The 19,127-nt window shown below is 40.1% G+C and overlaps 1 protein-coding gene and 1 non-coding gene across 2 annotated transcripts; both read right to left on the reverse strand.

Moving 5' to 3' along the window:
• Positions 1-4,349: 4,349 nt before the first annotated feature.
• LOC125369509 lies at positions 4,350-6,811 on the reverse strand. The gene is made up of 3 exons (XM_048372276.1): positions 6,297-6,811; positions 5,011-5,288; positions 4,350-4,867 (listed from the first exon to the last, which is right to left on the reverse strand). Exons 1-3 carry the CDS (start codon positions 6,755-6,757, stop codon positions 4,350-4,352), a joined length of 1,257 nt encoding a protein of 418 aa, XP_048228233.1. The 5' UTR covers positions 6,758-6,811.
• An 11,093-nt stretch (positions 6,812-17,904) lies between these two features.
• LOC112534864 lies at positions 17,905-18,011 on the reverse strand. The gene has a single exon (XR_003079101.1). It is a non-coding gene; the product is annotated as a small nucleolar RNA R71 (small nucleolar RNA).
• Positions 18,012-19,127: the final 1,116 nt, after the last annotated feature.

Genomic DNA, 19,127 nt, shown 5'->3' on the forward strand with positions numbered 1-19,127 from the left:
ATAAATGTCACGACCCACTTTGGGGGCCCATGACCGGCACTAGGGAATGGGTAGGCTTAAGGCCACCGAAACTCGTAGTAAGCCTTACCAACCCGCAAATCCATATATACAATTAACCAAATATAAAGTAGTCATAATTGTCTTGCATAATAAATCACCATACTACCAACAGGAGTCAGAACAATTATATAAATTTTAGAATTTCCTACTGCGGATACTCTAGAGTAAAAATGACAAGTATAGAAGTACAAGATAATTACAAAGTCCGAAGAAGAAGAAGTCGGACTGTCGAATGTGCGATGGCGAAGGTCTTTAACTATCACCTGAAAAAATTACAACCGAGACCGCTGCCCCGAGAGTGAGTCAAAATCAAATAATCTAAGGACTATTGCAACCTTCACATGATATATTAGTTATTCAGAACAATATACCAATTTCTGAATATAATTGCAATCATAATATATAATCATACACCATAGTAATAAAATGATAAAAGAAGATAGTGTAAATAAATAAAGACATTTTTACTTTCACGGGACATGTGGCTAAGTAGAACCCTAACCCCAAATTCTAACAGCCATTTTGGCTCTCTTAATCCAAATAAGACTGGCGCCCCGAGAGCAATGCTCGACCAGGGACCTTACCTCCAGTCTGGTCACTTAAGTATCCAAATAAGAAATCTAGTAGCCATTCGGCTCTCTTAATCTGAGAGCAATGCTCGACCAGGGACCTTACCTCAAGTTTGGTCACTTAAGTATCCAAATAAGCCGGCGCCCCGAGAGCAATGCTCGACCAGGGACCTTACCTCCGGCAATTTACACAAATCAGCCCGAGAGCCATGCTCACCGTGGGCAAACCCATAAATATCTTATTACATGTCCATGATCATTACCGGTATGACGCGTCCCGATGTAACCCATCAAAGTGGCATGTTCTACAAGCCACATTTCCCAATTCGCAATCATCACATATAATAAATATCATTATCTGATGAACTCATCCAACACATATCGAAATAAAGATTAAAGATTTAAGATAAAACAACGTGCAATTTGTGAGGGGAAAAATAATAACGTTTGTCTTATTATAACATACTAATAATAATATTTATATTATTTCAAATATTAATAATCAAGTGAAATCATTTATTTTGCGATACTAATAATCATATTAAGCACAAATTCTAAATAGCATATTAAAATCAGACTAGCAATAGCACAAAGATTAAATGACTTTAACTCACAGATTTGATGCGTTCCACACCCGCTCCTACGCCTCGGGTGGAGTCAAGAGAAGGCTGAATTATCTAATAACAAAAGACATACAATTAATAGACATTCAAAATTCTTCCTAAACTTAGACCCTAAGGTCGACCGCCTAGAATTAAATTGGACTCGAGGATTCTCGAAATTTGATGTGAACCTCCCTAAATTACGGATATTTACCCCCGTAAAACGGGTCCAGGACTGCCAAAAACATATTAAACATGCTGGAATTTAATAACAGGAGCCGGGCCATAAGAACTGCATTAATATTTTCCGACTCCAAAACACCACAATCCAAACAATTTAATTTGATTTATTTTTAAACTACCCAACACAAGCAATTAATAGCCTCAATAACATTCTAATATTATAACAAAATTTTCGGAGTCTAATAAAATTATACCGAGTTAAAAATTAAAATATTCCGGCCCAGAAAACACTGGGTCCGGCCGGTCCCGCCAACGTTGTCGAATTCAAATCCGAAGCGCCTACACGAAGCTCAAGTTGCGGGGAGTCCTAAGTACAAGAGTTTTGGCCGGAAAGTGGCCGGCGGATCGGGGCCGGAAAGTCGGCCGCTCACGCGACACTTCCCAAGGCTGCCGGCAAGGATTTTCCGACGGAGGAGGGTTGCTTCCGGGGTTTTTGGGGATGGGGAGTCCGATTCCGTGTCGGTTTACGGAAAGGACGGCAGGGAGGCCGAATCGACGATGGCGCTCTTCGCCCTTCGCTTGTCAGCGGAAAGGAAGGAGGAGGGAAGGCGCGAATGGCGGCGGCAAGGCACGTAGGCGGTCGCGGGGAGAAGGCAATGACGGGAGAGGGAGAAGGAAGGGAGGAAGGAAAAGGAGGAGGGGAGGGGAAAAGGAGAGATTTATATATATATATATATATAATTATTATTATTACAACTAAGGGTGTTACATTCTACCCCCTTAGAAAAAAATTCGATCTCGAATTTTAAACCATGGCCCACTTAGGATTGAAATAAATTAGGGTAGAGGCTTCTCATTTCTCGCTTTCGGTTTCCGGTGTACACTCTTCGGACAAATGATTCCGCCACAAAACTTTAACCATCGGAATAATTTTAGAGCGTAGCTGGCGAACTTGAGTATCCACGATCCTGACTGGCTGCTCCTCATAAGTCAAATCTTCACCAACTTCCACATTTTGTGGTTGTAACACATGCGAAGGGTCTGAAATATACTTTCTTAACATCGATATGTGGAATACCGGATGCACGTGCGAGAAGTTCGGTGGCAAGTCTAGTTTGTATGCCACATCTCCACCGCTTAATAATCTCAAAGGGTCCCACATAACGAGGTGTCAATTTGCCCTTCTTGCCGAACCGCAACACACCACGCATAGGAGACACCTTCAAGAATACATATTCCCCAACATTGAATTCCACGTGCTTCCGCTTTGGATCCGCATAACTTTTCTGCCTACTAAAAGCTGTCTTCAGTCGCTCGCGAATAACCAGAATCTTTTCTGAAGTGATCTGAACCAATTCCGATCCTGCTAACTTCCGTTCACCAACTTCTTCCCAACATACGGGATCTACACTTCCGACCATACAAGGCCCTCGAAGGTGCCATTTTGATACTTGCATGATAGCTGTTATTATACGCGAATTCGACCAACGGTAGATACCAATCCCATTGACCACCAAAGTCTATCACGCACAACCGAAGCATATCCTCTAAAGTCTGAATAGTCCTTTCTGATTGTCCGTCCGTCTGAGGATGGAAGGCCGCATCAAGTCCAACTGGTACCAAGTTCCTCTTGCAACTTTTCCAAAACCTTGAAGTAAATTCGCGGCCCCCTGTCAGTCACTATGGAAACCGAGACGCCGTGAAGACTAACAATCCTTTCCAGATACACTCTTGCATACTTAGCTACAGAGTAGGTAGTCTTTACCGGAAGAAAATGCGCTGACTTAGTTAATCGATCCACAATTACCCAGATGAAGTCATAACCAGCAAAAGTCTTGGGTAAACCTGATACAAAATCCATAGTAATCCTTTCCCATTTCCACTCTGGTATAGGAAGCGGCTGCAGTAAACCAAACGGCTTCTGATGCTCTAATTTAACCTGCTGACACGTCAGACATTTGGAGACAAACTCTGCTACATCTCTCTTCATCCCGCTCCACCAATAATTTCCTTTCAAATCATGGTACATCTTTGTGGAGCCCGGATGCACTGTAAGTTGACAAATGCGGTGAGCTTCTTCTAAAATCTCCTTCCTGAGATTATCCACATCGGGAACACACAGCCTAGAGCCCATCATGAGGGTGCCATCATCATTTATAACAAAGTTATTAGCTCGACCCTGCTGCACATCTTCCAAGATTTTCTACAACTGTGGGTCCCGATTCTGAGCCATCCCGATTCACAAGCACGGACCTAATCCGGAAATGTGCTAATAATGTACCCGATTCTAATATCTCCACCTATAACCCTTGATCATACAGTTCATGCAACTCTCTAACCAAATGGCCTCTTCTACACCGACATGAGCAAGACTACTCACCGACTTCCTGCCTCAAAGCATCGACCACAACATTCGCATTACCCGGGTGGTAGAGAATATTACAATCATAGTCCTTCGGAAGCTCTAACCACCTTCTCCGCCTCAGGTTCAAATCCTTCCCGTTGAAAAATATACTTTAAGCTTTTATGATCCAGTATAAATCTCGCACGTCTCTCCATGAGATAGTGCCTCCAAATCTTTAATGCAAAAATTATCACGCCATCTCCAAATTGTGGGTCGGGTAATTTTGTTCATGCTCTTCAATTGCCTAGACGCATAAGCTATTACCTTTCCATTTTGCATCGGAACACAACCCAAACCCACTCTAGAAGGCCGAATACACCGTGAATCCACCAGTCCCAAAAGGTAAGGTCTACACCGGAGTCAAGTCAAACAGTCCTTCAACTTTTGAAAGCTTCTCTCACACGCCGCTGCAATCGAAACTGACATTTTCCGAGTCAACTTAGTCAAAGGCTACCGCTATCCTCGAAAAGTCTTGCACAAATCGACGGTAGTAGCCTGCCAACCCTAGAAAGCTACGACTTCACCACCGGGTTAGCCTCCGCCATTCAACACCGCCTCCACTTTCTTAGGGTCCACTTGAATACCCTCTTTAGACACTATGTGCCCTAGAAAGCAACGCTTTCCAACCGTGAACTCGCACTTGGAGAACTTAGCGTACAATTGATGTTCCCTCAAAGTCCCAAGTACTATCCTCAAGTGCCACGCGTGCTCCTCTTCGCTTTTGGAATAAACCAAGATATCATCAATGAATACGATGACAAAACGATCCAAAAATTCCTTGAACACTCGATTCATCAAATCCATAAAAGCCGCCGGGGCATTAGTGAGTCCAAACGACATCACCAGAAACTCATAATGCCCATAACACGTCCTGAACACCGTCTTTGGCACATCTTCACCACGGATCCTTAACTGGTGATACCCCGATCGTAGATCAATCTTGGAGAAATACACAGCTCCCTGAAGCTGATCGAATAGGTCATCGATGTGAGGAAGCGGATACCGATTATGAATCGGTCGATGCAAAGACGCAAGGTACCATCCTTCTTCTTTACGAACAGAACAGGCGCACCCCAAGGAGACGTACTAGGTCTAATGAAACCCTTATCTAGGAGGTCTTACAACTGCTCCTTTAGCTCTCTTAACTAGGCCGGTGCTATTTGATAGGGCGGCAAAGAAATAGGTGTTGTACCCGGTATCACGTCGATACAGAATTCTATCTCTCTATTGGGCGGTAATCCAGGTAGTTTTTCTGGAAACACATCAAGAAACTCGCAAACCACCGGAACGTCTTCGACGCAACCTTTCCTTGCAGAGGTATCCCTAACCAAAGCCAAATATCCCTGACATCCACGGCGAAGCATCCGCCTAGCTGCAATCACTGACACGAGGTTCGAGGGAGAAGGTATCTGCTCACCTTTAAAATAGAACTCGAGTCTCCGGGGAATTCGAAAAGTCACTTGTTTCTCCCTGCAAATTCAATATGGCGAAATGCATAGCTAACCAATCCATTCCCAATATCACATCAAAATCCATTACATCTAAAAGAATTAGGTCAAGAACCAAATCTCGTCCCTCAACGGACACGACGGATACGTTAAGGCCTTGCTTAACGAAGTGACCGACATCGAATTCAAGCCTAACGGGTCGGACATCCAATCTTAAGGCAAAACTAGGGCGATACGAAGAATGGGTAGCCCCGTGGTCTAACAAAACTCTAGCCTCGGAATGACAAATAAGAATAGTACCTAACACCACAAACATTTGAGGCTCGCGATCTTGAGGAGTAAGGGTAAACACTCTAGCTTGCCCCCTACCGACTGCTGAGACCACTGAAGCTCGACCTTGAACCCTGCCCCCGACCGCCTCCGAAGATCTACCTCCAAAACTACGGGCCGGCCAACAAACCGAGATCCATCTTGAAAATGTCCCGGTTGCAGGAAAAGTCGGTGGGTCGCACTAGCGGACGAGCCTTTGGAAAAGCCGGTCGATCAAATAGCGAGGACACTCTCGAGCCATATGTCCCATCTCACCACACCTAAAACAGGCTCCACTTGGATGTTAGGCACGGTCCCCTCGATGTGACTGCCACACATCGACAAGTCTTGGCCAGAGCCAGCTGAACTCGCCCACTACCACCAAGCCCGACTGTGTCTCGAATCCTCGGCTACTCCTCCGATTACGCCTACCCTTTCTGTGGATGCGGTGACTTCTCCGCGGCTGGTCGGTACCTCCAAAGTAACTTCCACTACCATAGTACGGCACGACAGTCGCGACCGACCCTCAACCCTGGTTTTCTTCTTCCTACAATCGTCACCCTTGACTAAACCCTCGTAGGCCATCTCCATCCCCTCGCCATGTCAAGTTAACTTTTGGGAAGCTCGCCTCCTAGATTGAACCAAGGAAACAAACTCGGGCCGAGCCTGAAATGTATTCTTTGTTCTTCCGCTCCTCACCCCACAAAGATAAGGTGCATACCTACTCAATTTGAACAAATTGCCCGTGTATTCAGCCACAGATGATTCTCCCTTAACTAACCTTTCAAACCTCTCCCTGTACTCCTGCCTTACACTGAAAGGGATGAAGTACTCTTCGAATCTGTCTCTGAATTGCCTCCACGACAACCCATCCAGAAAGGGGCGGATATAATCTCTAAACCACTGGGATGCTATTCCCTTCAAGGAAAACCCGGCCATCTCGATGGTCCTCCTGTCAGAATAGTGCAAATCAGACGCCCTCTTTTCAACCTCATCCAAAAAGTCCAAAGGGTCTCCAGCTGTCCCATCAAACTCCACAGGTCTTAACTTGGTATACTCAGACATAGGGACATCATCCGGATTCTTGATACCGGACCCACTAGCACGACTTCCTGCACCCTGAGCAGCCTGCTGCTGCTGGAAGACTAGCAACTGCTCTAAGGCCCTCTGCATCCCAGTCATACTGGACACAAAAGCCTCCACTGGAATTTCACCAGCACCATGTACCTCCTGAGCCTCGCCTGATCCGGTTAGGCGTCGCCGAGGCCTACCTCACCTTCTGGTACCATGGGCTGGGTCCGGAGGAGCCGTCTGAGCAGAAAACTCATCTTCGTCTTCCTGGGCCGATGCTGCAGCTGCAGTCGCTCGGGTTCTCGGCATTGGCAAGAGCTAAAAATGAACAACAAGTTATTAACCCAACAGACTCTCTAACGTATAGCGCAGATACTAGAATCAACGAAACATGTAAGGACAGACTCAATTTTTCCTAGTTCCCGCAGTAGTTTAGAAAGCTAACCTAGGTCGAAGGAAAAACTAAACCTAAGCTCTGATACCAACTTTGTCACGACCCACTTTGGGGGCCCATGACCGGCACTAGGGAATGGGTAGGCTTAAGGCCACCGAAACCCGTAGTAAGCCTTACCAACCCGCAAATCCATATATACAATTAACCAAATATAAAGTGAGACTGTCAGTCTCGAGAGTAAGTCAAAATCAAAAAATCTAAGGACTATTGCAACCTTCATATGATATATTAGTTATTCAGAACAATATACCAATTTCTGAATATAATTGCAATCATAATATATAATCATACACCATAGTAATAAAATGATAAAAGAAGAGAGTGTAAATAAATAAAGACATTTTTACTTTCACGGGACGTGTGGCTAAGTAGAACCCTAACCCCAAATTCTAACAGTCATTTTGGCTCTCTTAATCCAAATAAGATCGGGCGCCCCGAGAGCAATGCTCGACCGGGGACCTTACCTCCGGTCACTTAAGTATCCAAATAAGAAATCTAGTAGCCATTCGGCTCTCTTAATCCAATAAGATCGGGCGCCCGAGAACAATGCTCGACCAGGGACCTTACCTCCCGTAATTTACACAAATCAGCCCAGAGAGCCATGCTCACCGTGGGCAAACCCATAAATATCTTATTACATGTCCATGATCATTACCGTGCGACGTGGTCCCTGATGTAACCCATCAAAGTGGCATGTTCTACAAGCCACATTTCCCAATTCGCAATCATCACATATAATAAATATCATTATCCGATGAACTCATCCAACACATATCGGAAATAAAGATTAAAGATTTAAGATAAAACAACGTGCAATTTGTGAGGGGAAAAATAATAACGTTTGTCTTATTATAACATACTAATAATAATATTTATATTATTTCAAATATTAATAATCAAGTGAAATCATTTATTTTGCGATACTAATAATCATATTAAGCACAAATTCTAAATAGCATATTAAAATCGGACTAGCAATAGCGCGAAAGATTAAATGACTTTAACTCATAGATTTGATGCGTTCCAGTCCGCTCCTACGCCTCGGGTGGAGTGGCAAGGAAGGTGAATTATCTAATAACAAAAGATGTACAATTAATAGACATTCGAAAATTCTTCCTAAACTTAGACCCTAAGGTCGACCGCCTAGAATTAAATTGGACTCGAGGATTCTGAAAATTTGATGTGAACCTCCCTAAATTACGGATATTTACCCCCCGTAAAACGGGTCCAGGACTGCCAAAAACATATCAAACATGCTGGAATTTAATAACAGGAGGCCACAAGAACTGCATTAATATTTTCCCGACTCCAAAACACCACAATCCAAACAATTTAATTTGATTTATTTTTAAACTACCCAACACAAGCAATTAATAGCCTCAATAACATTCTAATATTATAACAAAATTTTCAGAGTCTAATAAAATTATACCGAGTTAAAAATTAAAATATTCCGCTGGCCCGAAAACACTGGGTCCTAAGCCCCGCCAATAGTGTCGGAATTCAAATCCGGAAGTGCCTACGAAGCTCAAGTTGCGGGGAGTCCTAAGTACAAGAGTTTTGGGAAAGTGGCCTAAGGCTGGCGGATCGGGGCCGAAAGTCGCTCACGCGACACTTCCCAAGGCCGGCAAGGATTTTCCGACGGAGGAGGGTTGCTTCCGGGGTTTTTGGGGATGGGGAGTCCGATTCCGGTGTCGGTTTGCGGAAGGGCGGCAGGAGGCCAAATCGATGATGGCAGCCTCTTCGTCCTTCGGCTTGTCAGCGGAAAGGAAGGAGGAGGGAAGGCGTCACGAACGGCCGAGGCGGGGAGAAGGCAATGGGAGAGGGAGAAGGAAGGGAGGAAGGAAAAGGAGGAGGGGGAGGGGAAAAGGAGAGATTTTTTTTTTAAATATATATATATATATATATATATATATATATATATATATATATATATATATATATATATAATTATTATTATTACAACTAAGGGTGTTACAATAAATTAAGTATATATGCCAAAAAGAAATTTAGGTCTTATAAATTTTTATATATATATTATATCAATGAAATAGTGGGACAAATTTGAGATGTCCAGATTTCATACCAGCATGGATATTCCAACCATATCATTAAATAAGGAAACAACCTTGTCAAAAATATTAACCTTATCATTATTCCCTCTAGAACTTATATTAATTCCCAATTGAAATTAATAAAAGACCAACATCTCAATATATCCAAAGAAAAATTGAAAAAATAAATTTTAGCAGTTGTTGAACATGATGATGATTTAATTGACAAAAAATCCTCTGTGTCATCCCAAGATTTGGCACAGGAAAATAAAAATATGTGTGCTAATATGCACACAGATAGTGAATAAGCATAACCCTACTTATTTAGTAGTTATAAAATTATATAAAGTTTATTTCTTAAAAAAAGAGAAAGAAATAAAAGAATAAGCAAAAACCACCCCTACGTGAAGATATATGAAAAAAGTCTTCAAAAAAAAAGATAAAGACAAGATAAAAAGATAAGTCTTAATATTTGGATGCAAAATTAGTGGCTCTTTGTGGCTTTAAAAGAAAAGAAGGTAGAATTAATACGAAGAAGAAAATAAAAAAAGAACACGATCAATGACACGTTCCATAAAGAGAAGAAAAGAAGACATGTCAAAATACTTATAAAGATAGCAAATGCACAATAAAAGGAAACTCATCTCGGAGAAAAAGGGAAACACACAAATCTCACCAAACTTTTGAAAAAATACTCTGCTAGTTTCCATGTTTATAATAATTTCTAGTTTACCTTTAAGCAGTGTGCTTATTTTAGTGGATCAATAATTTTGTAAGTATACCTTAAATAAATAAAATGTACAACGTTTTTATATCTTCCATGTTTATATATTGTCTAAATCAACTTTTTTAAATTAATATGATAATTTATATTTATTTATTTTTACTTTTATATTTCTTTTTAAATCAAGCATTTAAATTTATCTTTCTGTTGCTTATTATAAATATTTATATTAATAATGTATATATTGAATATTGTGATTTGTATTAAATTAGTCGTTAGCATTAATTATAATCCAATTATTAAATCATCCATACTAAAATCATAAAGAACAATTAAATAATAAGCTAAATTAAATAGAAAACCTTAAGTAGACTTTAAATAAACCTTAAATGGGAATAATAAGCTAAATTAAATAGAAAATCTTAAGTAAATATTAAATAAACCTTAAGCGAGCCTTAAATAAATCTTAAATTGTAATAATAAATTAAATTAAATAGAAAACATTAAGTAAGCTTTAAATAAATCTTAAATGATATCAGAGCCTAAAGATTAATGAATATATAAGATTGTCAAGTTTAATAAATATAAAATATTTAGAGAATAATTAAATCTTCTTATACTAAAGTTGCAGTAGCTGTTACCCATCTTAAGAATTTGATAAAGAGTGTTGTAGTGTAAATCTATTGGCTGTGTACCAAGATTGATATAATTTATTCTACAAATATTGTATAATATTAAAGCTTAAAGAGCAATTTGCCCTAGCTGGATTCAATGGCCAATTAAGAGCCAAAATATCCACTTTGACGTTTTCCACATGCACGTGAACTTTAATTTCTCACAAAAGTGTGTCTATGTATTTAACAGTATTTTCTTTTATAAAAAATTTGATTTATTTCTTTTTTGAAAATATTCATCGGGGCAAATTCACTAAAGAGAAAGAGAGAGAGAAAAAAAGAAATGATTATTAAAGCTTTTACTAATGTAAAACTTTCTTTCTCTATTATAATAGAAGTTGTTGTCTTGTCTTTCTTAAATTGAAGCAAGCTCCTTCTCTTAAATTCTTATTTCTTATTCTAGAGTTTTTTTACTTCTTAATCTTACGTCTACTTTTTTAGCATGCCGTCTTTGAAGAGAGTATTAAAGGTGATTCTCTCTTTTTGTCTATATTGGTATTCTTGATTTTATTCTTTTAGCTTGTTTTCAGTTGTAAAGTCTTGATTTTTAATAGTATTTGTTGATGGGTAGTTCAATCATATCACTTCTATGTCGAGATCTCGATAATTTTTATTTATTATTTTAAGTTGAGAAGGATGAGAAATAGTTGTGTTTTTATTGAATGAGATACCTAGTTCTTGATCTAGCGATTGCTGTTATAATGTGGAGAAATAATGCTAAAATATCACAGAAATGTGAACAAACAAGCAAGAAAATTAAAAACACAAGGATTTAACGAGGTTCGGCAATGTGCCTACGTCCTCGGAAGCGATGAGCGGTTGTGACTATTATTATTAGTTAATCATACACACTATTAGGTCATATATATATATATATAACCCTTACAAAAATACCTTGTACCGTACCACGGGAGCGTTGCGCTGTGCTCCGCTCCAGCATCTGTCCCTTAAACTGGTATATGAGCCATACCTAACAAATCTCCACCTTGGCGAATATCAAGCCCCTAAGGAGATGAAACCATGGAGTTTCTCACACACCAAAGTGGGTTGAGCTACCATGCTTATCTAGCAACTATAAACATTGAACAAGTCCAAGCAATGCATGAACTTGTTGGTAGGAACCGGCTTAGTCAACATATCAGCTGCATTCTCACTAGTATGAACCTTCTGTAACAGTATCTCACTAGATGCAATCAACTCTCTAATCTTATGATACCTGAGGTCAATATGCTTAGTTCTAGCATGGTACACCTGGTTCTTAGCCAAATGAATAGCACTTTGATTATCACAATACAACTGAACTCCACCTTGCTGAACACCCAGTTCCTTTACTAGCCCAGTCAGCCATAAAGCTTCTTTAGCCTTCATCGCCATGTACTCGACTTCGCCAGATAATGCTACAATGGACTGAACTGTTGATTTCCAACATATAGGCCCTCCACCAAGAGTAAAAACATACCCAATAGTAGACCTTTAATCATCCAAATCACCAGCATAGTCTGAATCCATATACCCTACAACTAAAGGAGCATCTTGCTGACTACCGAAAACACTTCCATGCCCTATAGTACCCTTCAGATACCTAAAAATCCACTTGACTGCTTCCCAATGTCGCCTACCTAGTTTAGACATGTATTTACAAGGCGAGTACATACCATTGCATACATCAAGCAGGCAACTGCACTGGCAAATGGAACCTTCGCCATGTCTTCAATTTCCCTATCTGTCTTAGGACACTGTTCTAAAGAAAGCTAAAAATGATTTGCCAATGGAGTGCTCACTAGCTTTGCTTTGCTTATCCCAAACCTGTCTAACACTTTCTCAACATAGCCTTGCTGAGATAACCATAGTTTTCTTGAGCCTCTATCTCTGTGAATCTCCATTCCAAGAATTTTCTTTGCAGCACCTAAGTTTTTCATATCAAATTCCTGGCTTAACAAAACTTTCAGACCAAGGACATCATGCATATTCTTTGCAGCAATCAACATATCATTAACATACAGTAACAAAAAAAATAAAAGAACCATCATCAAGGCTCTTAACATAAATACAACAATTATACTCACATCGCCTGTAGCCAATCTGAATCATGCAGGAGTCGAACCGCTTGTACCATTGTCTTGGAGACTGTTTCAACCCATACAACGATTTCTGTAACCTGCAAACCAGATGCTCATGTCCAGGTTGAGTGAACCCTTATGGTTGCTGTATGTAAATCTGCTCCTCTAGATCACCATGCAAAAAAGCAGTTTTAACATCCATCTGCTCTAAATGCAAATCCCAACTAGTTACTAATGCAAGTACTAGCCTGATTGAAGTATGCCTAAGTACAGGAGAAAGAATTTTCATTATAATCTATCATCTTCTGCAGTGAAAAACCCTTTGCTACTAATCGAGCCTTGAACTTTTCTCCTTCTTTTTCTGAGACTACTGATTTCCATTTGTACACCCACTTGCACCCGATAGCCTTCTTTCCCTCAGGAAGCCGAACTAGCTCCCATGTATGATTTTTCTGTAAAGACTCCATCTCCTCAACCATTGCACCCATCCATTTCTCTTTCTCCTGGGTAGTGATAGCTCCTTGGAAGGTAGCTCGATCATCCCTACTAATGAGAAGTGCAAAAGATACCATGTCTTCAAAACCCAATCTGCTTGGAGGCTTTACATTGGTGCGTCTCTCTCTATCTCTGGCTAGATTATAATTTTATAGATCAACTGTATTAGAACCACCAGATGTTGGATTTGAACTTTCAACTCTCTCAGCTACTACTGGATGCTGTTCTAAATCCATCTGCAATGTATCTGAACTGGAACTATTTTCTGGCACCTTATCTTGGTATTGCTGCAACATGAACTGTTCATCAAAGACTGCAACTCTATTGATCACCACTATCTTTACATTCGGATCCCAAAACTTGTATCCTTTGACACCTTTCTTGTAGCCTAGAAAGATGCACTTCTTAGACTTTGGATCAAGTTTTGATCTTTCATTACTAGGTACATGCACATAAGCAGGACAACCAAAATTAACTACATTACCTATCCATACTTCTTCTGCAACCTTGCCATCGAAAGATGCCCGTGGTGATCTATTGATAAGGTAGCACGCCATATTCACAGCCTTTGCCTAGAAGCTTTTAGGAAGCCCTGCATTCAATCTCAAGCATCTTGCCCTTTCAATTAAGGACCTGTTCATCCTTTCTGCAACACCATTCTGCTGTGGTGTCTTGTGCATTAATAAATGCCTCTGAATCCAATACTCTTCATAAAATTTCTGAAACTGTGAATTTGTGTACTTAGTGCCATTATCAGACCTCAAATACTTGATCTTTCTACTAGTTTGGTTCTCCACCTTAGCTTTCCAAAGCTTGAAATTGGCAAAAACTTCAGATTTCTATTTCAAGAAATACAGCCAAACTTTCCTAGAAAAGTCGTAAGTAAAAGTAATATAATATAGAGATTCACCTAATGATAATTTCCTGGTAGGGCCCCATACATCAGAATGCACATAATCAAGAATCCCTTCAGTTTTGTGCTTTCCAGTCGTGAAACTAACTCTAGTCTGTTTTCCAAGAACACAAAACTTACAAAAATCGAGCTTGCAACTTTTAACACCATGCAACAAATTTCTTTTATGCAATTCAGTCATTCCATGTTCACTAAGATGACCAAGACGCATGTGCCATAGTTTTGTATTATCATCATATGACTCAACAGAATGAACTCCACCTACAACTGTACTGCCTAACAGTTTATAGATATTCCCTGCAGTTATCTTTCCTTTCATCACATTCAATGCACCCTTAACAACTCTAATGGTTTCCCTATCCTCATCTGCTTTAGGAATAAAACCATTCTTATGCAAAGTGCCCAAGGAAATTAGATTCTTTTTCAAATATGGTATATGCCTAACATCACATAATGTTCTAACAGTACCATCATACATCTTAATTTTGACTTCACCAATACCAACAATATTGCAACATCTATCATCACCTAAATAGATAGAACCAGAATTAGCTGACCTGTATGATGTGAACCACTCCCTGTTAGGCGTTTTATGATAAGAGCATCCAGAATCAAGAATCCATGCATCCATGAACTGAGTCGTTGAAATTGAAAGCATATCACCATCACTGCAATCTAAATTTTCACTCTGCACCACATTCACAGACTTGGATAATTCATCACGTTTCTCATCAGTCTGCTTTTTCAATTTTGGACAGTCTTTCTTCATATGTCCCGGCTCCTTGTACTTGTAGCAATGAATTGTCTTTTTGCCCTTAGACTTTGATCTGGAATTTCGTTTTCCAAAACCCTCCTTCTTTAGCTTCCTTCCACGATCCTGATTACCCTTAACATATAAACTGTCACCATAAGAGCTTTCCCCTACATTCTTCTTCCGCTGGTTCTGAGCCAACAAGGCTGCAATAATCTATTCAATTTTGATTGTTTCTTTCCCATATGTAAGAGTAGTAATTAGATGTTCATAAGAGGAAAGCAATGAACACAACCGAATCATTGCTCTGTCTTCATTCTCACTGCTCATATCAAGTCGAGCTAAATTTATGATTATTTGATTGAAGACATTCATGTGCTGCTCCAAATCAGAACCTTCCCGCATCTTCAGCCCATATAGCCTTTGCTTCAAATGCAGTTTATTCGTTAAGGATTTGGACATAAACTGACTTTCCAATTTCTTCCATATTTCTCCTAGAGATGTCAGATTCGTTACGTGATACATAATCTCACTTGCCAGACATAACCGTATGGTTCCTACCGCTCGCTGCTGCAGTTCTTCCTAATCTTCACCTTTTATAGGTTCTAGTTTCTGTGGTTATAAAGCCTTCAGAATCCCTTGCTACGCCAACAGATCATTTACCCTTGTTTGCCACAATCTGAAGTTACCATGTCCATCAAACTTCGCCACTTCGAATTTTGCACCTGACATAGCTTAAAACTAGGAAAAATCATGAGTATTTTATTTTTTCAATTATTATTGTGAATAGATAATCTGTTAGTCTAGCCAGCTCCACCCGAGGCGTAAGATTAGACAGCGGAATTCGGTAGAACTGTAAGTTAAAGTCATATATTCTACTGCATATGCCAGACCTGAATTTAAATGCAATTATTAAAAGAGTAAATAGTATGGTTATTATTAATAGAATACTGATAGGCATCATATCATACATATTTACATGCCCAATTGTTACATTCTTGTGCATAATTATCTCGTTTTATGCTAGAATCACCTGTCTTTTGGTTCCTTTCACATTTCAGGTCATTATCGAAGGACATTGTTAATAATCGAGGGAAATACGCGTAATTACGGACCAAAATCCATCAAATTGAGCAAGGACTAACATTCTGAGGTTGAGCACGACCTAGACTCCGGACGTGCTAAATTGTCAATGAGCTGCCCCCAAGAGTGCCATTTTGGCACGGTTTCCGTAGCCACTACGGCCTCCACCACTGCCCATGGTGGCTCAGCAGTGGCTAGGGCACGGCCTGGAAGAGGTCAAGGCCCTAAGATGTGCAGGTGTTCAAGACTGCTAGACTCGCCCATCTTGTGCTTGAGCTTGAACACGGTTGTGCTGAAGGGACTATATAGGCAAAAACAATTTGGTGAATGAGGGTTTGATTTTCTGACTTGATTTCCACTATAAAAACTCAAATAATTTGTTTCCAGACCTCAATTGTCAACTTTGGAAGATCAATTTCATCAATTGAAGGAAGGATTGCACTTGTTTCAACATCAATTTGAAGATCAAAGCAAGATTTGGGAGATTCAAGAGGCAAATTAGGGTTTGCTATTCTGAATTGGAAAATTAGGATTTTCTCATCCAGCTTCTTGAAGAAGGGTGTACATTCCTTTAATTCACTTTTCTGATTTTATTTCGTATTTTGTGATGCTTATTAGTATGAGTAGCTAAATTGTTGAACCCAATTGGGGTTCCTATGTTTGTCGATTGATCTTAATGTTATGAGATTTTGATTGTCAATTCTTGATTCTTCTTGCTTTTATTATTAATGAGAAGTCACTTTATTCATGAGACGTTGTGAATTATGGAATTTAGATTGCTTTATGTAATTGAGAGATTCGTTTAGTAATCGAAAAATTGAATAGCAAGAACTAGTTAATAATCACTTAGAGATGAGGGTAATTGACTAGCCGGATTAAGAATTAACAAAGGCTTAATAGAGGCGGGTTAAACCTTAATGCTAATCGAATAATCGATCGTTAGGAAGAGATTCCAACTTTAGGTTATTGGGTTTAGGAATTTGGTTATCTCGAGAGGGAGACCGAATTCAGTTAAGACTTCGTCCACGGGTAATTGCAATTGATAATCAATTTAATCTCTATCTTTACAAAAATCCAATTAACTTAGGTCCCCTAGGGTTTGCTTTTCCTTTGAGAGTTTTCCTAAATCCTTTCAGATAATTTGACATTTAATTACTTGTTTGTTCATAATTAATCAAAGAATAACACTTCATTGATTTCTTTAGGTTAGATAACATAAGACGCTACAGTAGGTCTAGGTTCATCCTTTCCCGAGAATACGACCTTGATACTCACCATTTGTGTTAGTTTGCATCGATAGGTTCACTGCCTTAGATTGTAGCTACGTAAATAGCCTATCAAGTTTTTGGCGCCGTTGCCGGGTATTCTGCTTTTTGTGTGAACTAGAACGAACTTGTGTTTTGTTAATTTAGCCATATTTATTTTTCTATCTTTATTTTACTTTCTTTTATTCTTTCATTGTTTTAACTATTTTTAGTCTTCGGTTGCTACATTCCACTTGTAGGTAGTTTATGACCAGGAGCTCAAACTCTGATGTTATAGAGCCTCTACCTGATCCAGAACGGTCCCTCAAGCTTTTAAGGAAGCGTTTGCAATTAGAAGAGGAGGAGATTGAGGTTGAGGTACTTGTTGCTAAACCAGAAGAGATGGAGAATCATAATGGAAATGTTATGGCAGACGCTAACAGAACGATGTACGAGTTTGCTAGACCGTCATTGGATGGGACACAAACAAGTATACTCAGACCGGCGGTGGCAGCTAACAATTTTGAGATAAAGCCAAATGTAATCCAAATGGTACAACAGAGTGTACAATTTGGAGGGCTGCCAAGCGAGGATCCTAGTGCCCATATAGCCAACTTTTTGGAGATATGCGACACTTTCAAGATAAATGGAACTACCGATGATTCCATCCGGCTGAGATTATTTCATTTTCTTTAAGGGATAGAGCAAAGAGATGGCTGCAGTCCTTTCCATCGCACACTATTATAACCTGGAAATCATTGGCTGAGAAATTTCTTTACAATTATTTTCCTCCAGCTAAAACTGCTAAATTGAGAAATGACATTTCTTCTTTTGTACAGATGGACGATGAGAGCATGTACGACGCCTGGGAGAGGTATAAGGACTTGTTAAGATGCTGTCAACACCACGGTCTACCAGTATGGATGCAGGTTCAGACCTTTTACAGCAGTTTGAACCTTGCTATGAGGCAAATGGTGGACGGCTGCAGTGAAGCCGGAGCGCAGGAACTGATAGAGGAGATGGTCATGAACAACTACCAATGGCAATCCTCTAGGAGTCGGCCGGTCAAACAAGGAACGACCGGTTAGACTCCACAGAAGCCTTAGCAGCTCAAGTGGAGCTTCTGACTAAAAAGCTAGACCAGCTTCAGATGCCGGTTCATGCAGCCCAAATAAGCTGTGAATTTTACTGCGTGGGCTCCGCTACGATTCAGAATATGTCTGAGGTATGTTTGCTTCTGGTAACAATTATTCCTCTATTATTTCTACTGACATAGAACAGGTAGACTACATGAGTAATGCCCCTAGACAACAGAACAACCCATACAGCAGCACATACAACCCCAGCTGGCGTAACCATCCAAATTTCGGGTAGAGCAATAACAACGCCTAAGGTCCACCAGGCTTTCAGAGACTGCATCAGCAGCCACTACAACCGCAGCAATAGGCTATACCATCATAGCCCCCTCCACCAGTCAAAAACAAATCTAACTTGGAGGAGCTGATGATGAAGTTTGTCACCTCGACGGAGACGAGATTCCAGCAGACAGACAATGCCCTTAGAAATCAGCAGGCATCCATCCAGAATTTAGAGAGTCAAATTGGGCAGATTTCTAAGATGTTGTTTGAGAGGCCACAAGGATCGCTCCCTAGCACAACAGAGTCAAACCCTAGGGAGCATTGCAAGGCTGTCACCTTGCGGTCAAGTAAGCAATTGTCTAGCTCTCTACCTTTAGTTGATGATGAGGATGTTTGTATGCAGGATAAGCAAGCTAGGCAGGAGCTCGAGCCTGAGATAATAGGAAAGAAAAGGTAGAAGACATGCAGAAGAGCCCTGTGAGAGGGTACTAGCCACCCATCCCCTACCCTGCTCGAGTTAAGCAGGACAAGGTTGATAAGTAGTTTGGTAAGTTTCTTGACTTGTTTAAACAATTGCAGATTAACCTGCCTTTTGTTGAAGCTATTTCGCAGATGCCGAAGTATGCAAGGTTCCTAAAGGAAATTTTGAGCAATAAAAGGAAGTTGAAGAA

Source organism: Ricinus communis, chromosome 3 (genome assembly GCF_019578655.1).
Source record: "Ricinus communis isolate WT05 ecotype wild-type chromosome 3, ASM1957865v1, whole genome shotgun sequence".
In the NCBI taxonomy this organism is placed as follows: domain Eukaryota; kingdom Viridiplantae; phylum Streptophyta; class Magnoliopsida; order Malpighiales; family Euphorbiaceae; genus Ricinus; species Ricinus communis.